This window comes from Apium graveolens, chromosome 11, assembly GCF_009905375.1.
Source record: "Apium graveolens cultivar Ventura chromosome 11, ASM990537v1, whole genome shotgun sequence".
In the NCBI taxonomy this organism is placed as follows: Eukaryota; Viridiplantae; Streptophyta; class Magnoliopsida; order Apiales; family Apiaceae; genus Apium; species Apium graveolens.
The window spans coordinates 183,115,059-183,138,088 of NC_133657.1; the positions used below are offsets into that span (position 1 = coordinate 183,115,059).

A 23,030-nucleotide genomic window follows, 5' to 3' on the forward strand; every position below is an offset into this window, starting at 1 on the left:
GGTAGAAAACCCCTATCTTTTGCTATCGTCTTCGATTACAGCCTTGTGTACTCCGCTTCAGCCTCCGAAGTAACAAATCGTGGCCTCGTACCCCCAACACTTGAATAATCGGTAGTGGCGGGGTTAGTGTTGCTGCTAACTTGAGTGCGTGCTCTCTTTGGTGCCATTAGATTTGATAAATTGGGAAAAGAGAGGTGTGTAAAGAGATTTAGGTTTTGAGAATATGTAAAGTGATGGAGATGATTGTATGGAGGTGTATGTATATATAAGGAATTAGAATTAGGTTTAGAATATAAATGGGATATTATTATGGGTTACTGGAGATAATGGGTAGTGTTTAGAATTGATTAGGAGAAGGAATTAGGGTAGTGGAAGGAGGGAAATTCGGCTGGGGTATTGTAATTGTTTGAAATTTTCGGATTTCTCTTCTTCTTTTTTTTTCTCCAGGGAATCAGCGCGGCCGCCCCGCTTGGGAGCGCGGGGGCACCGTATTTCTGTTCTTTCAGCGCGGCCGCCCCGCTTCCCAGCGCGGGCACGCCGTGCTTCTGTAGTTTTAGCGCGGCCGCCCTGCTTCTCAGCGCGGGCGCGCCGTGCTTCTGGAAAATGCCTTGTTTTTCAGTTTTTCTGATTTTTTTTGTGTGTTTTCTTCTGGTTTTTTCTTCCTTCTATCTTCTACTAATATACATAAGGTTGGGTTGCCCCCCAAAAAGCGCTTGGTTTATGTCGCTAGCTTAACGAAGAATTCCGAGATCAAGTTGATAATAAAACGACACTAACCACCTCACGGTTTACCGTATCTCCATTGTAATACTTCAAACGCTGTCTATTTACTTTGAATGCTTGGCATGGATTATTCTCAAAAATTTCCACCGCTGCATGTGGAAACACAGTTTTGACAATAAACGGTCCTGACCATCTGACTTCAATTTTCCAGGAAAAAGACGGAGATGAGAGTTGAACAAAATAACTTGTTGCCCCACACAAATGATTTGAGCACTAGACCCCTATCGTGCCACCTCTTGACTTTCTCCTTATACATTTTATTGTTCTCATATGCTGAAGTTGAAACTCATCAAGTTCATTCAATTGAAGCATCCTTTTCTTACCAGGTGCATCCATATCAAGGTTCAATTTCTTCAAAGCCCAATATGCCTTGTGCTCTAGCTCCACAGGCAAATGACATCTTTTACCATAAACTAATTGAAACCGTGACATGGCAAGCGGAGTCTTGAATGCTGTTCGATAATCCCAAACAACTTCATCAAGCTTCAAAGACCAATCATTTCTCGATGGACATACAACTTTCTCAAGAATGCACTTGATCTCTTTGTTAGATACCTCAGCTTGACCATTAGTCTGAGGATGGTAGGCTGTAGCAATGCGATGATTCACATTATATCTCTGCATCATAGCAGTGAACTTGCAATTGTAGAAATGCAATCCCTTGTCACTGATTATGACGCTTGGAGTCCCAAATCTTGTGAATATATGCTTATGAATAAAATTGAGCACTACCTTCGCATCATTCATCGAAAAAGCTTTAACTTCCACCCATTTTGAGATATAATCTACTGCCAACAAGATATACTGATTATTGCACGATGATACAATTGGCCCCATGAAGTCAATTCCACAAACATCGAAGACCTCAACCTCGAGAAGCACATTAAGAGGCATCTCATCCCTCTTAGACATATTACTAACACGCTGGCAGTGATCACACTTCAAAACGAACTGATGCGCATACTTAAACAATGTAGGCCAGAAGAATCCTGCTTGAAGGATGTGAGCTGTTGCCTTTTCTCCACCATAGTGGCCTCCATAAACAGTAGAATGGCAGTCTCACAAGATACCCTCCGTCTCGCTTTACGGAATATATCTCCTGATGATTTGGTCAGCTCCTTGCCGAAACTAAAACGGTTCATCCCACAAGTACCACTTCACCTTGTGAAGAAACTTCTTCTTTTGAGCAGAAGATAAGTCTGGGGGCATAATGTTGCTCATAAGGTAGTTCACAATGTCTACAAAACGGTTCTTCTTCTTGCACCCCAAATAACTGCTCATCAAGAAAAGACTCGTTTATCAATATATTGTCATGTGAAGTTGTACTTGGATATTCTAACCGAGAGAGATGGTCTGCAACTTGGTTCTCAGTAACTTTCCTGTCCTTGATCTCCAACTCAAACTCCTGAAGTAAAAGAACCCATCGAATTAATCTAGGCTTCGAGTCCTTCTTCGAGACGAGATAGGGAATCGCAACGTGATCAATGAAAACTGTCACCTTCGTCCCAAGCAAATATGATCGAAACTTCTCAAAGCCATAGACAATGGCCAATAGCTCTTTCTTAGTTGTAGTGTAGTTCAGTTGAGCACCATTTAGGGTCTTACTAGAATAGTAGACCACATGAAATATATTATTCTTCCTTTGCCCAAGAACTGCTCCAACTGCATAGTCACTCGCATCGCACATCATTTCAAAAGGCTAATTCTAATCTGGTACAGTTATGACAGGTGTCGTGATCAAGCTCTTCTTTAAGATTTCGAAAGCAGCTAGGCGGTTGTCATCAAACTTGAAAGGGACATCTTTCACTAATAGATTGTACAACGGCTTCGAAATTTTAGAGAAGTCCTTGATGAACTGCTAATAGAAACCCGCATGACCAAGAAAACTGTGGATTCCCTTAACAGAAATTGGTGGATGAAGGTTTTCAATGACCCCCACCTTGGCTTTGTCCACCTCAAGACCTTTACTAGATACCTTGTGCCCAATAATGATGCCCTGTTATACCATAAAATGACATTTCTCCCAGTTAAGAACCAGATTGGTCTCAACACATCTTTTAAGAACTCCGCCAAGATTTTGCAAGCACTCGTCGAAAGAATCCCTGAACATAGAAAAATAATCCATGAACACCTCCACTTTCTGACCAATCATGTCCGAGATGATGGCCATCATACATCTCTGAAATATGGTCGGTGCACCACATAACCCAAAAGAAACTCTTCTAAAGGCAAAAGTACCAAACAGACCCGTGAAGGTAGTCTTTTCTTGATCTTCTGGAGCGATGTAAATCTGATTATAACCCGAATATCCATCAAGAAGACAATAGTATTCATGCCCATCCAACCTGTCAAGCATCTGATCAATAAAAGGAAGAGGGAAGTGATCTTTCCTCGTGGCCTTGTTTAACTTCCTGTAATCCATGTAAACTCTCCACCCCGTGACTGTTCGAGTAGGAATGAGCTCATTATTTTCCTTAGCAACCACTATGATGCCCCCTTTCTTTGGCACACACTAAACTGGGCTCACCCAAGAACTGTCAGAAATAGGATAAATGATGCCCGCGTCTAGCCACTTAAGAATTTCCTTCTTCACAACCTTTTTCATGATCGGATTTAGCCTTCTCTGTTGCTCAATAGTTGGCTTGCTTCCTTCCTCTAGAAGAATTTTATGCGTGCAATAAGAAGGGTTGATTCCCTTGATATTTGCTATAATCCATCCAATTGCCGACTTGAACTCTCTCAGAATTCTCAAGAGCTTTTCCTCATCACTACCTGAAAGGTCAGATGCAATAATAACGGGCAATGTAGATGCATCACCTAAAAACGCATACCTCCAATGTTCAGGCAAAGGTTTAAGCTCAAGTGTATGAGCTTCCACAATAGATAGCTTAAGATGCTTTGAAGAATTTTTCAGCTCTTCTAATCCAAGAGATTCAAAAGGCATATCCAGTCTTCGCTTCCAAGGAGAAGTGTTCAAATATTGCATCTGCTCATCACCTTCATCATCTTCACTATCTAAATTCCCCATCAAGGCTTTCTCTAAGGCATCAGACTTTATCATTTGATCAAGTTCTGAAGTAACCACAAAATCGACCAATCCCACCTTTAAGAACTCCTCTTTATCAATAGGGAATTTCATGGCATTGAAAATATTAAAGGTCACATCTTGATCCAGTACTCGCATAGTGAGCTCACCCTTCTATACATCAATCAAGATTCGGTCAGTAGCCAAGAATGGTCTTTCCAAGATTATGGGAATCTTCTTATCCTCCTCGAAATCAAGAATTACAAAGTCATCAGGAAAGATGAGTTTGTCTACCTTGACCAAGACATCCTCCACAATGCCTCATGGATATATAATAGAATGATCGGCCAACTGCAAGGACATATATGCAGGATTTGGATCAGGTAAATCCAACTTCATGAAACATGCAAAGGTTTCAGATTGATGCTAGCTCCCAAATCACATAAACACTTGTCGAATGACAAGTTTCCGATGGTGCAAGGAATAGTGAAGCTTTCCAGATCTTAAAGCTTCGGAGGCAACTTCTGTTGCAGCACATCACTACATTCCTCCGTAAAAGCAACGGTCTCTAAGTCATCAAGCTTCACTTTCCTAGAGAGAATACCTTTCATAAACTTCGCATAGCTAGGCATCTGTTCAAGAGCTTAAGCGAAAGGTATGTTGATATGAAGTTTCTTGAACACCTCCAGAAACTTAGCAAATTGCTTATCCAACTTTTGCTTCTACAGCCTTTTAGGAAAAGGAGGTGGAGGATAAACCTATTTCTCCCCTGTATTACCTTCAGGAGGAGTGTGTTCCATAGTTTTCTTCCTTGGTTCCACTTCTGCTTCCTTCTGCACATCTTCTTCAGCCACAACTTCATCTTCTGAAACTTGAGATTTTTCGGGGCTTGCAACCTTTCTAGAGCTCAAAGTAATTGCCTTAACCTGCTCCTTAGCTTCCTTCTTGTCTGGAACTTCTGTGTCACTAGGGAGTGTACCAGGTTGTCAATTCAGCAAGGCATTGGCAATCTGCCCAATTTGATTCTCCGGAGTCTTGATGGAAACCGCTTGACTCTTGCACATGAGCCTTAACTCCTCCAATTCAGATTTTTCATTAGATTGACTTGTATTTCCATGTGGAAGTTGTTGAAGTTGGAGTTGTTATCTTGGTTCATATTGCGGTTGTTGAAACCAGGAGGGTTATATTGCTTTGCTGCATACTGCTGATAAGGCTGTTGCACCGCATTCTGATTTTTACTCCAGCTGAAGTTAGGATGATTGCGGTTGTTGGGATGATAAGTGGCTGGAACTGGTTGTCGCGACCTCTGAAAATTGCTCATGAACTGAGTTGATTTACTAGATATATCACACTGCTCCATCTCATGCGCGCCAGCACAAAGCTCACAGACACTTGTTGTAACACCCCAGTCCCACATCGAGGAGATTTGGGACTTCTGTTTAGTTTATAAGGAAAAGTAATACTACTATGTGCACCAACAAATCATGATCTTTTGGGGGCCTGTGATGGGCTTGTCGTAACCCAAGTTGGCTGCACTTAGGACAGTATGCTTCGACTTATTTCGGACTCGGAATCGAGACTTGACCCGGTTTTCGAAAAAGGCTCGGGATTTGACCCGAGTTGTCATATATGGTATCAGAGCCGACTCTTGAAAGCTTGATGCGTCAAGTTGCCAGAGGTGGGGACATGAAGGCTGGTGGTATTATCCCACAATGGAAAGAGGTCCGGAGGTGGGGACACGAAGCCAACCGGTATTATCCCACAATGGCTAGAGAGGTACGATCTTGGTCCTATGGGTTGTTTGTTCGGGCTTGACGAGGACGTCAGGAGTTTAAGTGGGGGAGTTTGTAACACCCCAGTCCCACATCGAGGAGATTTGAGACTTCTATTTAGTTTATAAGGAAAAGTAATACTACTATGTGCACCAACAAATCATGATCTTTTGAGGGCCTGTGGTGGGCTTGTCGTAACCCAGGTTGGCTGCACTCAGGACAGTATACTTTGAATTATTTCGAACTCGGAATCGGGACTTGACCCAGTTTTCGAAAAAGGCTCGGGATTTGATCTGATTAACACTTGTGATCTGATTAACTCCATAATTAGTCAAAGAATCCACCTTCATCGTCAAAGCCTTAAGAATCCACCTCCAAAACTCCCACTACCTTGCCTTGAGGTAGTCTCTGAGTTGGGTTCTGGTATTCATTAGCAGCCATAAGCAACTCATAAGCTTCATCGTAGCTTTTAAGCCCATAAGGCTCCACCTAATGTTGCGTCGAGCATGGGTCTAGACTGTGCTCCCAAGCCATTATAAAAGCAGTTGATAATCAACCAGTCAGGCATCCCATGATGAGGACACTTCCTAAGCATCTCCTTATAGCGCTCCCAAGCTTCATAAAGATTATTCCGATTGCTGCGCAAATTGAGTAAGAGCATTCCTGATTGCAGCTGTCTTTTCCATAGGGAAGAATTTAGTAAGAAACTTCAGAGCAAGATCTTCCCAAGTAGTAATAGAGCCTGGTGGTAGAGAATGCAACCAACACTTAGCTTTATCCCTCAGAGAGAATGAGAAAAGCCTCAGCTTTATAGCATCTTCAGAAACATTGTTGAATTTAAATGTGTCGCGGATCTCGATGAAATCTCTGATGTGCATGTTGGGATCTTCCGTTGGAGAACCTCCAAACTGAACTGAGTTGTTAGGTCACACACACTGTAGAAGGGGGTTGAATACAGTGTATAGCACAATCAAATCGAATTCTAATAACACAGGTAACAGAAAAACAGACTTTATTCAAAGCAATAAACTCTGTTACAATATGGAACTGTCCTCTCTCAGTGATGAACAAATATCACGAGATCTGCTAGGGTTACAATGAATAATATTCTCGATAATGATAACACTTATAGTGTAAACCCTAAATTTGTGTTTATATACTACACAGTTACAAGATAATCGATAATTGATATGGAATATAATTCTGCTTCCTAAAATATATCAATCAGATATCTTTTCTTCCAAATATTTTATTCTTCGTAGAATTCCTTCTTCATGCATATCTCTTCTTATGTTTGTCTCGTTCTTCTATTCAATCAATCAGCCGCCTTCCTTAACTGAACGTTTCCTTTAAGTCCTGATATTATCTCCTGATAAATATCTCCTGAACCTTAAGTACTGATGACTTAAGTTCTGACTTCAGTATAAGTGCTGATTTCAGTTAAATACTGATTTATCCTGTTTAAGTAAGATTGGAAAACTAAACATAAATCATATTAGTCATGACATTATCAAATATATCTAACAATCTCCCCCAACTTGTAAATTAGCATAATATACAAGTTTAACAGATATTTGATGATGTCAAAAACATTAAGTACAAATGCATGAGAATTTGACTAGATAACTACAACTTACAGTCCTTAAAGCTTTACCAACTTTAACTTCTGATAACAACTTCAGTCTATATTTATATCAGAATTTGAGCAGTTGTAGATCTTGACTTGGCTTCACTTTCTGATCTCTCTGATGTCAGGAGTTGTTCTGAGATAGTTTTTTAACAAACATCTCTCAGCATATCTGAGTTCATCAATCATCCTCCTTTTAGCATCTTTAAGCTCTGCAGAATCTTCACCAGTTTGGAAGATAGCAGCCCTGAGATCATTTATTCTAGCTTTCCTTATGTCCTGATCCAGTCTGATCAAATATGCCTTGTCAGACTCAAGATTGAATTCTACAGCCTTATAACCCAGAAAAGTAGTTATAATCTTAGCAGAGTTAGGCTTCATCTCAACAATATCACACTTGTGATCTCTGTACTTTGGAAGATATGTGCTGTCAAAATTTACAGAAAAAAGCCTTTTCTGTCTCTGAATTTGATTCTTCAAATAGTTTGCAGCACTTTCTATTATTCTGTCATTCACTTGAAGTAAAAATAAAACATGTTCCAGTTCTTCAAAATACTTCAGCGGAATAGCATTTTCCCTTATATGGCAAACCCTACCATCTGTCATGAAGTATAACAAGATGTGTTCTTTCAAGTAGGTATGGTAAACCATCTATACAGATTCTAGTTGATTCAATCTTTCAGGAGTTGCTCCAACACCTGGTTCACTTAAGGAAGTTGGATCATTGATTGTGTTCTGTATTCTTCTTTCATCAGCACTACCCAATCCAGATTTATCTCTTGCTTCCTTTCCAGTAACCACTCTTGCTTCAAAACTACTTACAGCAGTCTTCAAAGGTTGAGTTTGTTTGGCTTTGGTGAAACCTGGTAGGAGTAACTTTGAGGATTTAACATGAGCAATGTCAGAGGTTTCCTTTGATTTATCTTCTGATATCAAGTCAACTTGAGCTATGTCAGAGGTTACTTGCTTCTTTGTAATATCAGAACTAACTATATCTTGACTCTGAACAACTTGAGCCATGTCAGAGGTTGTCTTAGAAATATTTCTTGAAGTCAGAGTAAGATCAGCATCTTTAACAGTAATTTCTTCATCCACAGGAGGCACATAAATCTTTATAGGTTCACCAACTTTTTCTTTGCCCTTGGACCTTGGATCTATCTGCAATTGTGATTTAGCCTTGGTTGCTTCAAGATTTGTCCTTTCTTTTATCACAATGCCTTTGGCCTTAGGAAGTTTCTTTTTACCAACAGAAGCTTCAGATTTAGAATTGACCTTTTCCGACTTAAGTCTAGATTCTTCTTCCATCAGACTCTTAAAGTCCATCCCTGGATTTTCTTTCAGAAATAACTGTCTTGAAATTTCTTCATCAAGATCCAAAAGTTCATCAGAACTTATTCTTTTACTAGTATCAGAAGAATTCTTTTTCCAGTATCAGAACTTATCCTATGACTTGTAGTTTCAGCTCTTCTTGATGAGAGACTTCTACCATGACCATGACCTCCACCCATTCCAGAGTTTCCCTGGTCATCTTTTTCATCATCCTTCCCCTTCAGTGTCTTAACAGTTTTGCATTTGGACTTAATTACCTTCTCCCCCTTTTTGGCATCAGCAGGTAACAGAAGAGAGACAAGCAATTCCACTGAGGATTGGATTTCATCGAGTTGAGATTGCTGAGAAGCTTGATTTTTCAAAATTTCATCAATCTGAGACTGTTGCTTCTCTTGGGTCTTCTCAATGTAAGCAACTCTGTCAAAGGTAGGTTGGAAGAAAGTTTTCTTGTCAATTTTCTTAGTCATATCTTGCTTGAGCAATTCTTCCTGAATTTTATGCACCTCTGCATGAGTTATTGAATGTAGACCTTGAAGATATCTAGTACTCAATGCAGTAACTCGAAGTTGTGTCTTGAAATCAGCATTAGCTAGCAGCTCATCAGCCTTTGCCAAGTGCTCAGCAAGAATCGATTGAGAAGGAACAAAAGTAACTGTGTTCCATTCCTTAGTCCACTCCTCTCCTCTAGGAGTTTCACTCCAAGGTACCGGTGCATCTCCTCGAACAAACTTTTTGACTAGTTCAGTTTTAGGAACAGTTTGTTGAGGTGCATGTCCTGAAGGACCAGCTTCATCAGCATCTGCATTTGTAGCAGCATCACCAGTATAATCAGCATTTGCAGCATCAGGACTTATAGAGTCAGCATCTTCTGACAAAAGAACAGTATGAGAAGCAATTGAGGCTTCAACATCATCCTCTAAGTGCTGATCTGCTTCCAAGTTCTGATCAACAGCCATAGTCTGATGCTCACCTATAGTCTGATCTTCAATTTCTAGATGCAGAGAAGGTGTTGTAGACAATTCTGGAGTTTCATTAGCATTAGTAATTGGTGTTGTGGGTGGATTAATTTGAGCTGTTGGAGATCTAAGTAGAGAACCTCAGGCACAAGTAGGTTGTGAATATCAATTTCAGCACTTGTGCCTGGGTCTGCAGTAGATACTGGATCATTTACAGGAGACACAGGTGGTGACAATGGAGATGGAGAAACAGTATCTTTAGCAAATTCTGGCACTTTTGAGATCAGAGATTCCTGATATCCTTCCTTAGCTTCTTCATCCTCATCCTCTGAAACTGGCCTGTGAGCTCTCTGTTTCTTTCTTTTCTTTGAAGATGGAGATTCCTTGGGACTTTAAGCATAAGAAATTCTTCTAAGCCTCTTGAGAAGCTTAGATCCCCCAATACCAGTATCCTTCTGAGAAGAGACCTTCTCAGCTTTTTTCATAACAGGTACAGATACAGGAACCTGTTCCTCACTGTCTAATTCATCTCTCAGAACAAACCTCCTTCTCTTCTGTGGTGTCTGAGGTACAGTCTTTGTCCTCTTGGGCTTGGAAGATGAAGGCTTCACAGTATGTGCTGATGATGAAGGTTGAGTTATCTGTGAAGGTTTGAGATGTGGTCTGATAGAGTGTTGAGTAGGTTGAGATGTATGTGTGGTATGTTCTGAAGGTTGTTGTGATGTGTGGGAGGTGCTGGTGGGTTGTATATCAGGGTAAACAGATCTGTAAGTGTGAGGATCAGCATTGACCAAGATCTGTTTTACAGACTGAGGTATCTGTAAGGATCTAACCACCGGTTTCTTAAGGTCAGCATTTACCAAATCATTAAACGCCCGTTTTGCAAGTTTAAAAGGTGGAAACAAAGAACTGGCTGGTTGAGGTTCATTAGCACAGCAAAAAGTATATATAAGCTGACAGAATCTAGCAAAGTATACTACAATTCTATCCTCTGTCATCCTATCCCCTATAAAGCCTAGCACAACACTTGCATAATCAAAATGAGTTTGGTGAATAATGGCATACCCGATGTGTTGACTCATAATAGGAATGGCATCAAAGTTGGAACACTTATTGTCGAAGGCTTTAGTGATGCAGTTGAAGAAAAAGCTCCATTCCTTTCTGATATGCGCTCTTTTCAACTGTCCAAGCTTGGCCAAACTCTTCTCATACCCCAAATTGGCCATGAGCTACTGTAGAACTGGTTCCTCCGCTGTTGAGAAAATGCAGCCTTCTGGTAAATGTAGAGCTTTTCAAACTGCTCCAGGAGTTACCACATGCTCAACATCATTTACTTCAAAAATAATGCTTGGAGTACCAGTAGCACGACCATTATCAAAATGCCCAGTTCTCCAGAACGTCGGAACTTGTTGACTGGAAATGACTTGAGGCTGGGTTAATGCATACCCAATCTCACTGTGTGTTAGAAGATCTTGCACAAAGTGCAAATCAGATGGATCTTCATCATGGTTTAAGATTGCAGTGTAGTTGTTGGAAACAAACTTGGCTCCATCTATAATCAAATCCTTAGGTGCCATGAGAAAAATTGAGAAATAAGTTTGCCTGTAAGGTGTTTGACAAAATGTCTGTATGAAAAAAAATGTCAGGAGATGAGATAGTATAGAAGTAAAGAAAAGAGAGATAAAGTGTGAAAGTAAATAAAAGATTTTATAATCTTCTCTCTCTTTTACTTATACATGGTAGAAAAAGTAACCATTGGACACCTGTCAGACATGCAGCAATAAAGAATAATTAATGGGCACGGGAAAATAGTAATCATTACTTATCACATGCAGTTTTTCAAGGAAAAACCGTTCCATTTACCAAGTAATCCCATTAATTTAGATAGTTCAGTTTTAATTTAAAATTTAAACTATTCACACTTATTAAATCATTTTCACTGTGAAACCAATATTCTGTAAAAATACACTAAGTGAGAGAATGACCAAAAAAAAAATCAAGTAAACAGGTACTGCCACGTCAGAATCAGAACTTGATTTGTATCAGAAATAAAATGGTCATCAAAATATGGATAAATCAGAATTTAAAAATGTATCAGAATTTCAAACAACTCAGAGACAAAATCTTGCAAAAATAGAAAATTTCATTAATATATTAAGAAAATACATTCATGAAATTTAAATTACAGCACAAAATGACAAGATTGTCCTAAGCTATAAATCCTATTTCTTCCTACTCTCTACAAAAAGAACAGCGAGACGAATAATTCACTCCTGCTGTCGAAGAGCTTCCAGCCGTGCTTCTTCCAATCGCTCAACATGGCGATGATAATCCATATAAAAGAATAAGAGGTCTGTCAGGACCTCTTGGGGAACAGAGTCCCAAACCTCATTAGGAATGGCAGTAACATGCCATTCCAGCTGCCATTCTGGACACAAGTATCATAGTTAAGAGCTAAGTTGTAATTAATCATGATTGTGATGAGTGAAGAAGAAAGGAGTTTGAGAGTGTGAGTGTAAATGAGAGATGTACGTGCTGGAATGAAGTGTTGGTTTATATAGGCAATAGAATGCCAGGAGACGTAAATGAAATTTAATGCTAACAGGTAGAAATAATTCTACCTCGTCTCCCTAGACTGAGGAGAATAAAAACAGCCATTGGAAGTGTAAAACAGGGTTTAATGTGCACAAGAAACAAGTAAGCATTACTTGGCATGGACGTGTACTACTAACCCTAATTGTAGTGACTTTTAATATCTCACCCGAACATATTCTGATGTAAAATGGGACTGTTTCATATTTAAATCATAAATAAGTCAAGTAAAGAATCAGAATTTAATATCAGGACTTAGACTTATATACCAGAACTTAACAGTCATTAGAACATGATTTCTTAACTCGAAAAATGAATGCCTATCTCTGTAATACTTTACACAAATTCTGATTTCGGTTCTTCAGAACTTAATCATCAGAACTTTCATCAGAACCTGTCCTCAGAATGTATGTAATCTGACACATAAACTGTTCATCTAAAATATCATTTATCTCCACAGTAATTTTCATTATTCATATGGAGTGTACGTGCGTGCAGTCAGCTAAATATCAGATAAAGATTAAAGTCTGATTCACTTCAGTACATCTTGGAAATAAGGCATAACTAAGAACTTTGCTCAAAATCTGTCAAAATTCTAAGGCCTACTATTGAATGAGTTCATGCATGAGTCCACCTCAACTGTTTTGTGCTTATTTTATGCATTTTTTGAAATTCCATTTTACAGTGGCTTCTCAGTGTAAGTGAGTCACGACTGCTTATCAGAATTTATGCTATTATCAGAGTACTTCTCCAGTAATCATAGAGTGTGAAAAGTCACCAAGAAAAATAGTTATTTGCTTTTTTGATGCATATTACTTAATACCAGCAATGCACTTGGGTCGTCCCTTCCACATTTTTACTCTAGATCTCAAAGAAGTACCTGATTATTATTCCTTGTTCTTTTCCTTTTTCTTTTGATAAGTGAGGTTTATCAGCACTTAGTACATTCACCATATTTACTAACATCAGAACTTAACAGATGAGAAGCATTATTCTAGTTTTTGACTTAGTAATAAGATAGACAAAGTAAACTTAACTAGGCTTAATATCAGAATTTGCTTGTGTCTATAGATTTCCACATAAATAATTACTTCTAACATGGGATCTTTAGTATATTAAAGACTACTAGGTCAGTATCTAGTACAGTTATCCTCATAGGATAGAATAGTCACAGAAACAGTCATATCACTATCAGAGTTTAGAAATACACATCAGACAACAATCAGTACTTAAGCAATTTTCAATGAAGCACAGAATACACAAAGATAGTAATATCTGTAAATACTGATCATAAGGTCTGATGCAGCAGAACAAAAGCTAAGCAGATTTAGAGAAAGAACCTGAAACCATTCCAAGTTCATTTACCAATCTTGTAAAAGTAGCTTCACACAGTGGTTTTGTGAAGATATCTGCTAGTTGTTGATCTGTTGGAACAAAGTGCAATTCCACTGTACCTTCATCCACATGTTCCCTTATGAAGTGGTACCTAATGCTGATGTGTTTTGTCATTGAGTGTTGAACTGGATTACCTGTCATAGCAATAGCACTTTGATTATCACAGTAAATAGGGATTTTAAAATATGTTAACCCATAATCCAGTAACTGCTTCTTCATCCAAAGAATCTGTGCACAACAGCTTCCTGCAGTAATGTACTCTGCTTCTGCAGTTGATGTGGAAATTGACTTTTGTTTCTTGCTAAACCAAGAAACCAGTTTGCCTCCAAGAAATTGGCAGCTTCCACTTGTGCTCTTCCTGTCAACTTTGCAACCTGTAAAATCTGCATCTTGAAGAGCTTTTTCCACTTTCTTTGGTTCAGTCTGAGAAAGAAAAGAATTTTAAAGACATTCATTTGAAGTAGCTGTTCTAGTTCTGACACGTGCATCAGGATTTCCAATTATTAAGTCAGGTGTATGTGATTTAGTCCACTTCCTTGCAGATGGAAGATTTTCTCTAGAACTGGATGCTCCCCCATGATCCATGTTATCTTCATCAACATTTTCTGATGCTCCCCCTAAAACTATGCTCTCTGAGTTGGATCCTTCAGAATTTAAGTTTTCAGAACTATTAGAACTTGGCTTATCAGAACTTGATGAATCAGAACTTGAAGAGCCAGTTGTATGTTCTGATGCTTCTTGAGATGTGGTTGTATCTTCAGTATGCTCCCCCTGCACAGGTGCATTCTCCTTTGACGTAGTCACCACAGTTTCAATGATATCAGAGTTTAATCCACCAGAGTTTGCAGTATCAGGACTTAGACTGTTAGGGTTTTCAGTATCAGAATTTAATTCTTCATTTTCGAATCTCAGCTGATCATGATCATTGAAATCTTCAAGTCCAGTAATCTTCTTATATCAAAAGAGACATTGATAGATTCCATGACCACCCTTGTTCTCAAGTTGTAGACTTTGAAGGCTTTTGTGGAAAGTGGATATCCAACAAAGATTCCTTCATCGGCTTTTAGATCAAATTTGGATAGCTGTTCAGGATGAGTCTTAAGAACAAAGCACTTGCATCCAAATATATGAAAATACTTCAGATTTGGCTTCTTTTTCTTCACCATCTCATATGGTGTTTTTCCTTGCTTGTTAATGAGTGTTGAATTCTGAGTAAAACAAGCAGTCTGCACAGCTTCAGCCCAGAAATAGGTTGGAAGCTTTGCTTCATCAAGCATAGTTCGTGCAGCTTCAATAAGAGTTCTATTCTTTCTTTCAACAACTCCATTTTGCTGTGGAGTTCCAGGAGCAGAAAATTCTTGCTTGATTCCATGGTTTTTGCAGAACTCTTCCATTGTCAAATTTTTGAATTCAGTGTCATTATCACTTCTTATTATCTTCACAGAATCTTTGACCAATTTATCCAGTTGCTTGACATGATCAATCAAGATAGATGGAGTTTCACTTTTTGTGTGCAAGAAATACACCCATGTGTATCTGGTGAACTCATCCACTATGACCATAGTATATTTCTTCTTTGCAATAGACATGACATTTACTGGACCAAATAGATCAACATGTAGTAGGTGATAAGGTTCAAGAATTGATGATTCAGTCTTGCTCTTGAATGAAGATTTCCTTTGTTTAGCCTTCTGACAAGAATCACAAAGACCATCAGGAGCAAATACTGACTTTGGTAGTCCTCTCACAAGATCTTTCTTGACTAGTTCATTTATATTGTTGAAATTTAAGTGAGAGAGTTTCTTGTGCCAGTTCCAGCTTTCTTCAATTGATGCTCTACTTATCAGACAGATTGCAGAACCATCATAACTTGTTGAAAGCTTGGCTTCATAAATTTTACCATGCCTGTATCCTTTCAGAACAACTTTGTCTGTAGATTTACTTACAACTTCACAGTGTTCTTCAAAGAAATCCACATGATAACCTCTGTCACAGATTTGACTAACACTCAGCAGATTGTGTTTAAGTCCTGAGACCAGAGCTACTTCTTTAATGATGACATTCCCAAGATTCATATTGCCATATCCCAATGTTTTTCCAATGTTGCCATCTCCATAAGAAACACTTGGGCCAGCCATCTCCACAAAGTCTGATAGCAGGGCTTTATTTCCAGTCATATGTCCTGAACATCCACTGTCCAGAACTAGAATGTTTTTCCTGTTGCCCTGCAATCACAAAGACCACTAATGATTAGTTTTAAGGACCCAGACTTGCTTGGATCCTTTGGCCTTATTAAGTTTGTTAACATTTGCAGCGGATTTTGCATCAGAGTTTATGTTAACATTTTTCTTATCAGCATTTATACTATCAGACTTTATATCAGAACTTATACTAGAAGGAACAATGCTAACTTTCTTTAAAGAAGGTTTTATTTGATAATAATCATAGTACAAACTATGATATTCCTTACAAGTATAAATGGAATGCCATAAACTACCACAATGAAAACAAGAATTTTGTGGCTTATATCTAACAGACTGACTCTTAACTCCTGACTTTGAAGGTAAGGAGTTTATGTTCTTATTCTTCCTGCAAAAAGAAGCCAGATGGTTAGAACTTCCACAGTTATGACATGTTTTTATAGGAGCATTAGGAACAGGTTTATGATCATTGCTTTTATTCACACCTTCATTTCCATTCCTATTTTTTCTAGGTGATTTTACCTTGTTTGCATTCTTAACATCTTTCAGCTTATGCTTAAGCTACTTTTTTGTCATTAAGCCTATGTTAACTTCAGTTGTCTTTTCCTGTTTTAGTTTGTTAGAAGTTAATTCCTTTTTAACTTCTGATTTCTCAGTTTCAGACTTTACAGCTACAAACTTAACAGGTTTTAACTTTGGCTTTTGTTTAACAACTATAGGCTTAATATCTACAGTTCCTTTATCATTCTCATCATCTCCATAACCTAAGCCCTCTTTCCAGTTTCCACTACATAACAAATTCTTAGTTGTTCTGCCAGAGTTAGTCCAAGTCCTGATAATCTCTCTTTCCTTTTCTAACTCAGTTTTTAGAGATTCGTTCATTTTAAGTACTTCATCCCTAACATAGAAAGCATCATCTCTATCTTTCTGAGTTTGATGGAACATAACTAACTCTTTTTCTAAATAATCATTCCTCTTCTTACAAGCAAGATTTTCAGAAGTTAATCTTTCACATGTTAAAGTTTGATCTCTATAGCTAATTAACATGGTTTTAAGATATCTTCTCAACTCATTAATATCATCAGTATGAAAGGCATAAGTAGTTTGAGGTACCTTTAACTCAACAGCTTCAGTACTGCTTTCAACATTTGCCATATCAGCATTTGCCATCAAGGCATAGTTCTCCTCACTTTCAGAATTTGAGGTGTCTGTCCAGCTTTTCTTCTTTGTGACAAGAGCCTTGCCTTTGTCACTCTTCACTTTCTTGCAATCAGGAGATATGTGGCCTTTCTCACCACAGTTGTAGCATTTGACATTGGTGTAATCTCCTCTGTCAGACTTCCCTCCTTTACCTTCAGATTTTCTGAAATTATTCTTATCAGAACTTGCACCTTTCCTGGAAAACTTCTTTCCCTTCCTGAACTTCCTATATGCAATCTTTGTGATTCCTTTCACCATAAGAGCACACAGCTTCATCATCTCTTCATCAGCATCCATTTCAGGAGAGCTTTCAGTTTCTGAGTCACCATCACTATTAAAACTTGATGACTCAGTATCAGACTTTGTGAAGAGCGCTTTACCCTTGCCTTTCCTTGAGGTGGCTGCCTTGGGAGATTCTTCTTCAGCCTTAAGAGCAACTGTCCTTGACTTTCCTTCTTTTCTCTTGCTTCTTTGTTCCATCTCAAGTTCATGAGTCTTGAGCATCCCATAAATTTCATCAAGAGTCGTTTCATCAAGATTATAGTTGTCTCTTATAGTTGTTGCCTTCAAATCCCAGCTTTCAGGAAGAGCTAACAGGAATTTAAGGTTTGAATCTTCAAGATCATACTCCTTATCAACCAGTGACAAATCATTCAAGAGTTTGACAAATTTGTCATATAAATCATTCAATGACTCATTTGGCTTTGAGTCAAAGTGTTCTTACTCTTGAGTAAGTATTGTCTTCCTGTTCTTCTTAATCGAATCAGTTCCTTGACATCTTATTTCCAAGGCATCCCATATCTCCTATGTAGTCTTGTAGTTAATTACCCTGTTTGACATTACATTATCAATGCACTATGCAGCAATTGTCGCACCTTAGCATCCTTAGCAATTGAAGCGATATCTTCAGCAGTGTAATCACTCTTCTCCTTTGGTACAAACTTTGCTATCAAGATATTCTGGATCTGTAGCTTCCAGAAACATAGTCATCCTCACCTTCCATATGGGATATTCAGACGGTTTCAATATGGGAACTCTAATCGCCGCATATCGACTATGGATTTGTGTCTTTGGAGGTTCTTCAGTTTTGGTGGGCTTAGTTGGAGTTTCTACTTCAGACATGATTGTTTTTGGATCTTAAACTGTTTGTGTGTTAACAGATAGGCTCTGATATCACTTGTTAGGTCACACACACTGTAGAGGGGGGGGTGAATACAGTGTATAACACAATCAAATCGAATTCTAATAACACAAGTAACAGAAAAACAGACTTTATTCAAAGCAATAAACTCTGTTACAATATGGAACTGTCCTCTCTCAGTGATGAACAAATATCAGGAGAGATGCTAGGGTTACAATGAATAATATTCTCGATAATGATAACACTTATAGTGTAAACCCTATGTCTGTGTTTATATACTACACAGTTACAAGATAATCGCTAATTGATATGGAATATAATTCTGCTTTCTAAAATATATCAATCAAATATCTTTTCTTCCAAGTATTCTATTCTTCATAGAATTCCTTCGTCATGCATATCTCTTCTTATGTTTATCTCGATCTTCTCTTCAATCAATCAGCCGCCTTCCTTAACTGAACGTTTCCTTTAAGTCCTGATATTATCTCCTGCTAAATATCTCCTGAACCTTAAGTACTGATGACTTAAGTTCTGACTTCAGTATAAGTGCTGATCTCAGTTAAGTACTGATTTGTTCTGTTTAAGTAAGATCTGAAAACTAAACATAAATCATATTAGTCATGACATTATCAAATATATCTAACATGAGTTTTGCACCATCTAAATCATGCTAGATTTGATTTCAAAAGTATTAGCCGTGATGGCTGGTCTGATAATGTTGGACTGAATATCATTGATCTTCGGCTGAGAGTAATCCATCAAAGCCTTCAGATTCGCTTCTGGTTCTCCCATTGCAATAACAATTTCTTTTTCAACTTTCTCAACTTCTTCAAAAACTTCTTCTACTTCAACTTCTTCCTCCGCTTTATCCAGTGTTCTCTTGCGAGATCGAGAACGCGTTAGCATAAACGCTCTCTAGAGTACCTAATACACAACCAAGCAAACAAGTAAGTAAAATATTCGAGTCAGTGAACTTTAGCGACCACTGATGTCAAACACATAAACTAAAAACTAACACCGAGTCCCCGGCAGCGGCGCCAAAAACTTGTTAGGACAAAAACACGCGCTGAAATTACACACAAGTATACACGTTCACAAGTAATATAGAACTCTTTCTAGTTCATTCCCACAGAGACTGGTTTAGGTTAAGTTCAATTTATGCACTTATGCAACAATGATATGGCTATCTTTCACTGCTAAGACAAATAACAAATTGGGTTTTGATTAAACTAAGAGATTATACTAAATAGCATTAATTAAGAGAATTGAGGTTGAATTACTTAAATGAGACAAACATGGGATTCTAACTTCATTACTACTTCATTCAAAGTCATTATTTTTAACCTTAGCATGCAATGGTGATGACAACTAATCAGATAATAGGAAATTATTAAACGCCAACTTTCGTTGTACGAATACCCTACTACCAGACATCCACAAAAGAGATAGATACTGAATAGACACCAATTATATTGAGACCCTATATGTCTATAGAATTTGACAACATAAAGGTTTAATGTGCAAGTTATATATCGTGATACATAGGGCAAGTAAGATGGTTAAAATTACCTACGAATCATGCATAACAAATACATGAACCTATGCTAGCATGGCAAGTTCTAAACCTCTATATTCACTATCGCTTCAATAGAGATTAACATGTTATCTTATATGTTTGCGATGCACATAAGACGAATAGGCACAACCAACACTACGATATCATACAATCACCACACACCAAGATATCGAAATAATTAACTATATAAATCCATAAGTAAATCCGTTAAAACCCCACGATAACGATTAGTTCATAACCGAACTCATCGTCACCATGGGTTCCAATGAAAGCATGGTAAATAAACTAAGATAAATTAGGTCTGAAATAACTGAATAAATAATGAAGTCCATTAACAAGAGTATTAGGTTCAAACAATAAAGAAAATAAGCATCCAACATTACAACTTAAGCAAAGAACCACAAGAAAAAACAAGCTCTTCTTCTTCTTCATTAAATTTGTGCTATTAGGTCTTCTTCATGTTCTCTCCTTGCTCTCCGTTTTGAAAAATGTCTTTTTAGGAGTTATATAGGCTTCACAATCGAGCTGGGCTTCAAAATCTCAAAATCAGAGAAGAATCAAGATTCTGGAAAATGACCTAGCGCGACCGCCCCCAAGTACAGAGCGGCCGCTCTGAGTATGGCGCGGTCGCTCCCAAGTGTAGCGCAGCCACCCTGGGCTTCTGGAAAAACTTGATTTTTCTTCTTCTCTTGACTGAAACTGCTGGCTTCTTCCACGCAATCAACTGAGGCTCCATCCTAACACTTTTCTAGCATAAAAATAATGTCAAACCATTCCTGCTTTCGATTATGCCCTTAAATGCAAAAAACTACAAAAACACATCAAAAACACAAACAACTTGAGTACAAAACACCAATTCGAGCCTTTATGAAGTGTTCTAAGTGGACATAAATGCCACTTAACAGCTTCTCCACTTCTTGCTTGATGGCTTCCTGCCTTTCAGGGGCAAAACTCTTTTTCTTCTGTTTCACGATCTTTGGATTAGGATCCACGTTCAACTTGTGGGTGATCAATTTCGGGTCTATGTCGGGCATATATGCTGTCGACCACGCAAACACATCATTATTCTCTTGCAAGAACCCTACTAAGTTCCCTCTAAGGGGCTCCTCCAATGACACTCCGATGAAAGTTACTTTTTCAGGGTCCTCAAGAACCGGAGGAACCGGGATCAAGTCTTCCGCTGGTTTTCCTCGTTTCTCATCATTTTCATGGATATCCAGGTCTTTAATAGGCAAGACCTGCCCCCTGCTCCATTTGCCCTACGCGAGGCTACATAACAGCTTTTGGCCATCTTTTGGTCTCCCTTTTGTTCTCCAATTCCATCTCTGATTGAAAACTTGATCACAGAATGGTAAGATGAGGGGAAAGCGTGTATGCATATCCTCTCCATGATTGCATTATATGTTGATCCAACCTTGACTACTACAAAGTTCAACATCTGTGTGGCATGTTTTTGCTCCTGACCCAATGTTCCTTCCACGGGGCATTCGACTCCAGCGAAACCATATCTCGGCATATCAGTTGGGGTCAACTGAGAGTCATTGTAACCCATCCCTATGAAGGTATTATAGAGTAAGATGTCTACCGATGCCCCATTATCTACAAGGACTCTTTTCATCGGGTTGTTCCCTATTATGGTTGTTATGACTAGGGGATCATCATGGGGAAACTTAACCCCTTCCAAGTCGAAATCATCAAACACCATTGTTACTCATGTCCTAGCCTTTTTTGGAGCTTCACATACTATATGCATGACTTCACTAGCATAAGCTTTCCTTAAATTCTTAGATGAACCTGCAGCAGTTGGCCCTCCAAAGATTTTATTTATAATCGGTCCTCGTGGTTGAGGATATAGCCCCTGATCTTCTTGGTCCCTCCTATGATCATCAAAGTTTCTTCTTTTATTATTGTGTTTCTCTCCATCCCCGGTATACGTACTCAATCTCCCTTTTCAGATTAAGAATTCTATTTCGTCCTTCAGTTGTCGGCACTCATCGGTGTCATGACCAGCATCCTTATGGAATCTGCAATATTTGCTTTTATCTAGATTTGCGGGATCAGCCTTCAAGGGTTTAGGCCAACGAACATCTCTATCTTTCTCGATTTCCTATCAAGATCTGGCTCCTAGGAGCATTCAACCTAGCATATTCGGTAAACTTTTGTCCATGCCCTCCCTTCTTCGGGGTTGAGTCAACGTCTTTCTCAACTCTAGGATACTTGTCCTTGGCATTATACTCTTGATCAGTCTTTCGCTTCTTGCCACTAGCGGGCTCGTTGTTCACCATCATCTTCTTCATACTTTTCTCCACCTTGATATACTTCCCGGCCCTATCCTAGAGCTGCAACATGCTTTCAGGGGGCGTTTAGCCAAGGACATCTTTAAAACTCATCTCTAGTCGCATGCTGCAGTGCTATCATAGCTACCTTGTCATCAAGATCCGGGACCTTCAGGGCCTCCTTTTTGAAATGATTCAAATAGTCTCTAAGGGACTCATTCGCTCCTTGCACAATGCTCATGAGAGATGTTAAATTTTTCTCATGTACTCTACCGCTAATAAATTGCTTGATGAAAGCTTAGTTCAAATCTTTAAAAGATCCAATCGAGTTTGGAGGTAGACGGCTGTACCGTCTTTGAGCCATACCCGACAGGGTTTGAGGAAAGGCCTGACGCTTAATAGCGTCGTTCACGGGCTGTAGTAACAAGGCGTTAGAGAATGTCCTGACATGATTTCCCGGGTCGTCAGTACCATCATATGTTTTGATAATGGGCATCTTAAATTTCCTTGAGATGTGGGCATTCATTATCTCTTCGGTGAATGGTGGAGTTGGATCACTAGGGTCTCCTAGAGGCATTAAATCACTAGGGTTAGCCCTTGGTATAACAGGAGGATCTCTTTGTCATGCCGTTAGTGGAGGTCTCGATGTTAAATGTATCTTTAAATCATGCTTCAGCTTTTGGATCTCAGCTTCATGAGCCCTGATCCTCTCCTGAACATCTCGGGGATCCGTCCCTTGAGTGCTCCTGGGTCGCTGGTTGGTAATAGGCATCAGTTCTTTACCAGAACGCCTCCTCCTTGGAGCGATTTCGCCGTTCGATGATTCGGAATCTCCATCAGAATAGGGTCCAGAGATCTCGACCCTCAGGGATAGGGACGTATGCCCTTGTGGTTCGCTCCAGTTAGAGTGTCCACTTCTCCTAACCTCAGGGTATAGGGGCTTCCCGTAAGGGGGATTCGTGGCCATAATCGTTGAGTATTCATACCCGACCGGTTGAGGGTTCACATGTGCGTGTATCTGTTGAAATTGGAGATTCGTCCTTTGAGGAACTGGGGATTCGTCCCTTGTGGCTGAGATTCAGATGTCCCTACTAAAATCCCTCCTTGAGTGGTGGCATATGTTGAGTGCAGGGGTATCTCCACCACCGATGAGATTG

At 39.0% G+C, this 23,030-nt stretch overlaps 1 protein-coding gene and 1 non-coding gene across 2 annotated transcripts; one reads left to right on the plus strand and one right to left on the minus strand.

Moving 5' to 3' along the window:
- Positions 1–6,146: 6,146 nt before the first annotated feature.
- Positions 6,147–6,251, plus strand: LOC141698926 (small nucleolar RNA R71). Its single transcript, XR_012565423.1, has one exon. It is a non-coding gene; the product is annotated as a small nucleolar RNA R71 (small nucleolar RNA).
- Positions 6,252–20,383: 14,132 nt separating this feature from the next.
- Positions 20,384–21,302, minus strand: LOC141696234 (uncharacterized). The gene is made up of 3 exons (XM_074500404.1): positions 20,935–21,302; positions 20,501–20,842; positions 20,384–20,405 (listed from the first exon to the last, which is right to left on the minus strand). Exons 1-3 carry the CDS (start codon positions 21,300–21,302, stop codon positions 20,384–20,386), a joined length of 732 nt encoding a protein of 243 aa, XP_074356505.1.
- Between the last annotated feature and the right edge of the window lie 1,728 nt (positions 21,303–23,030).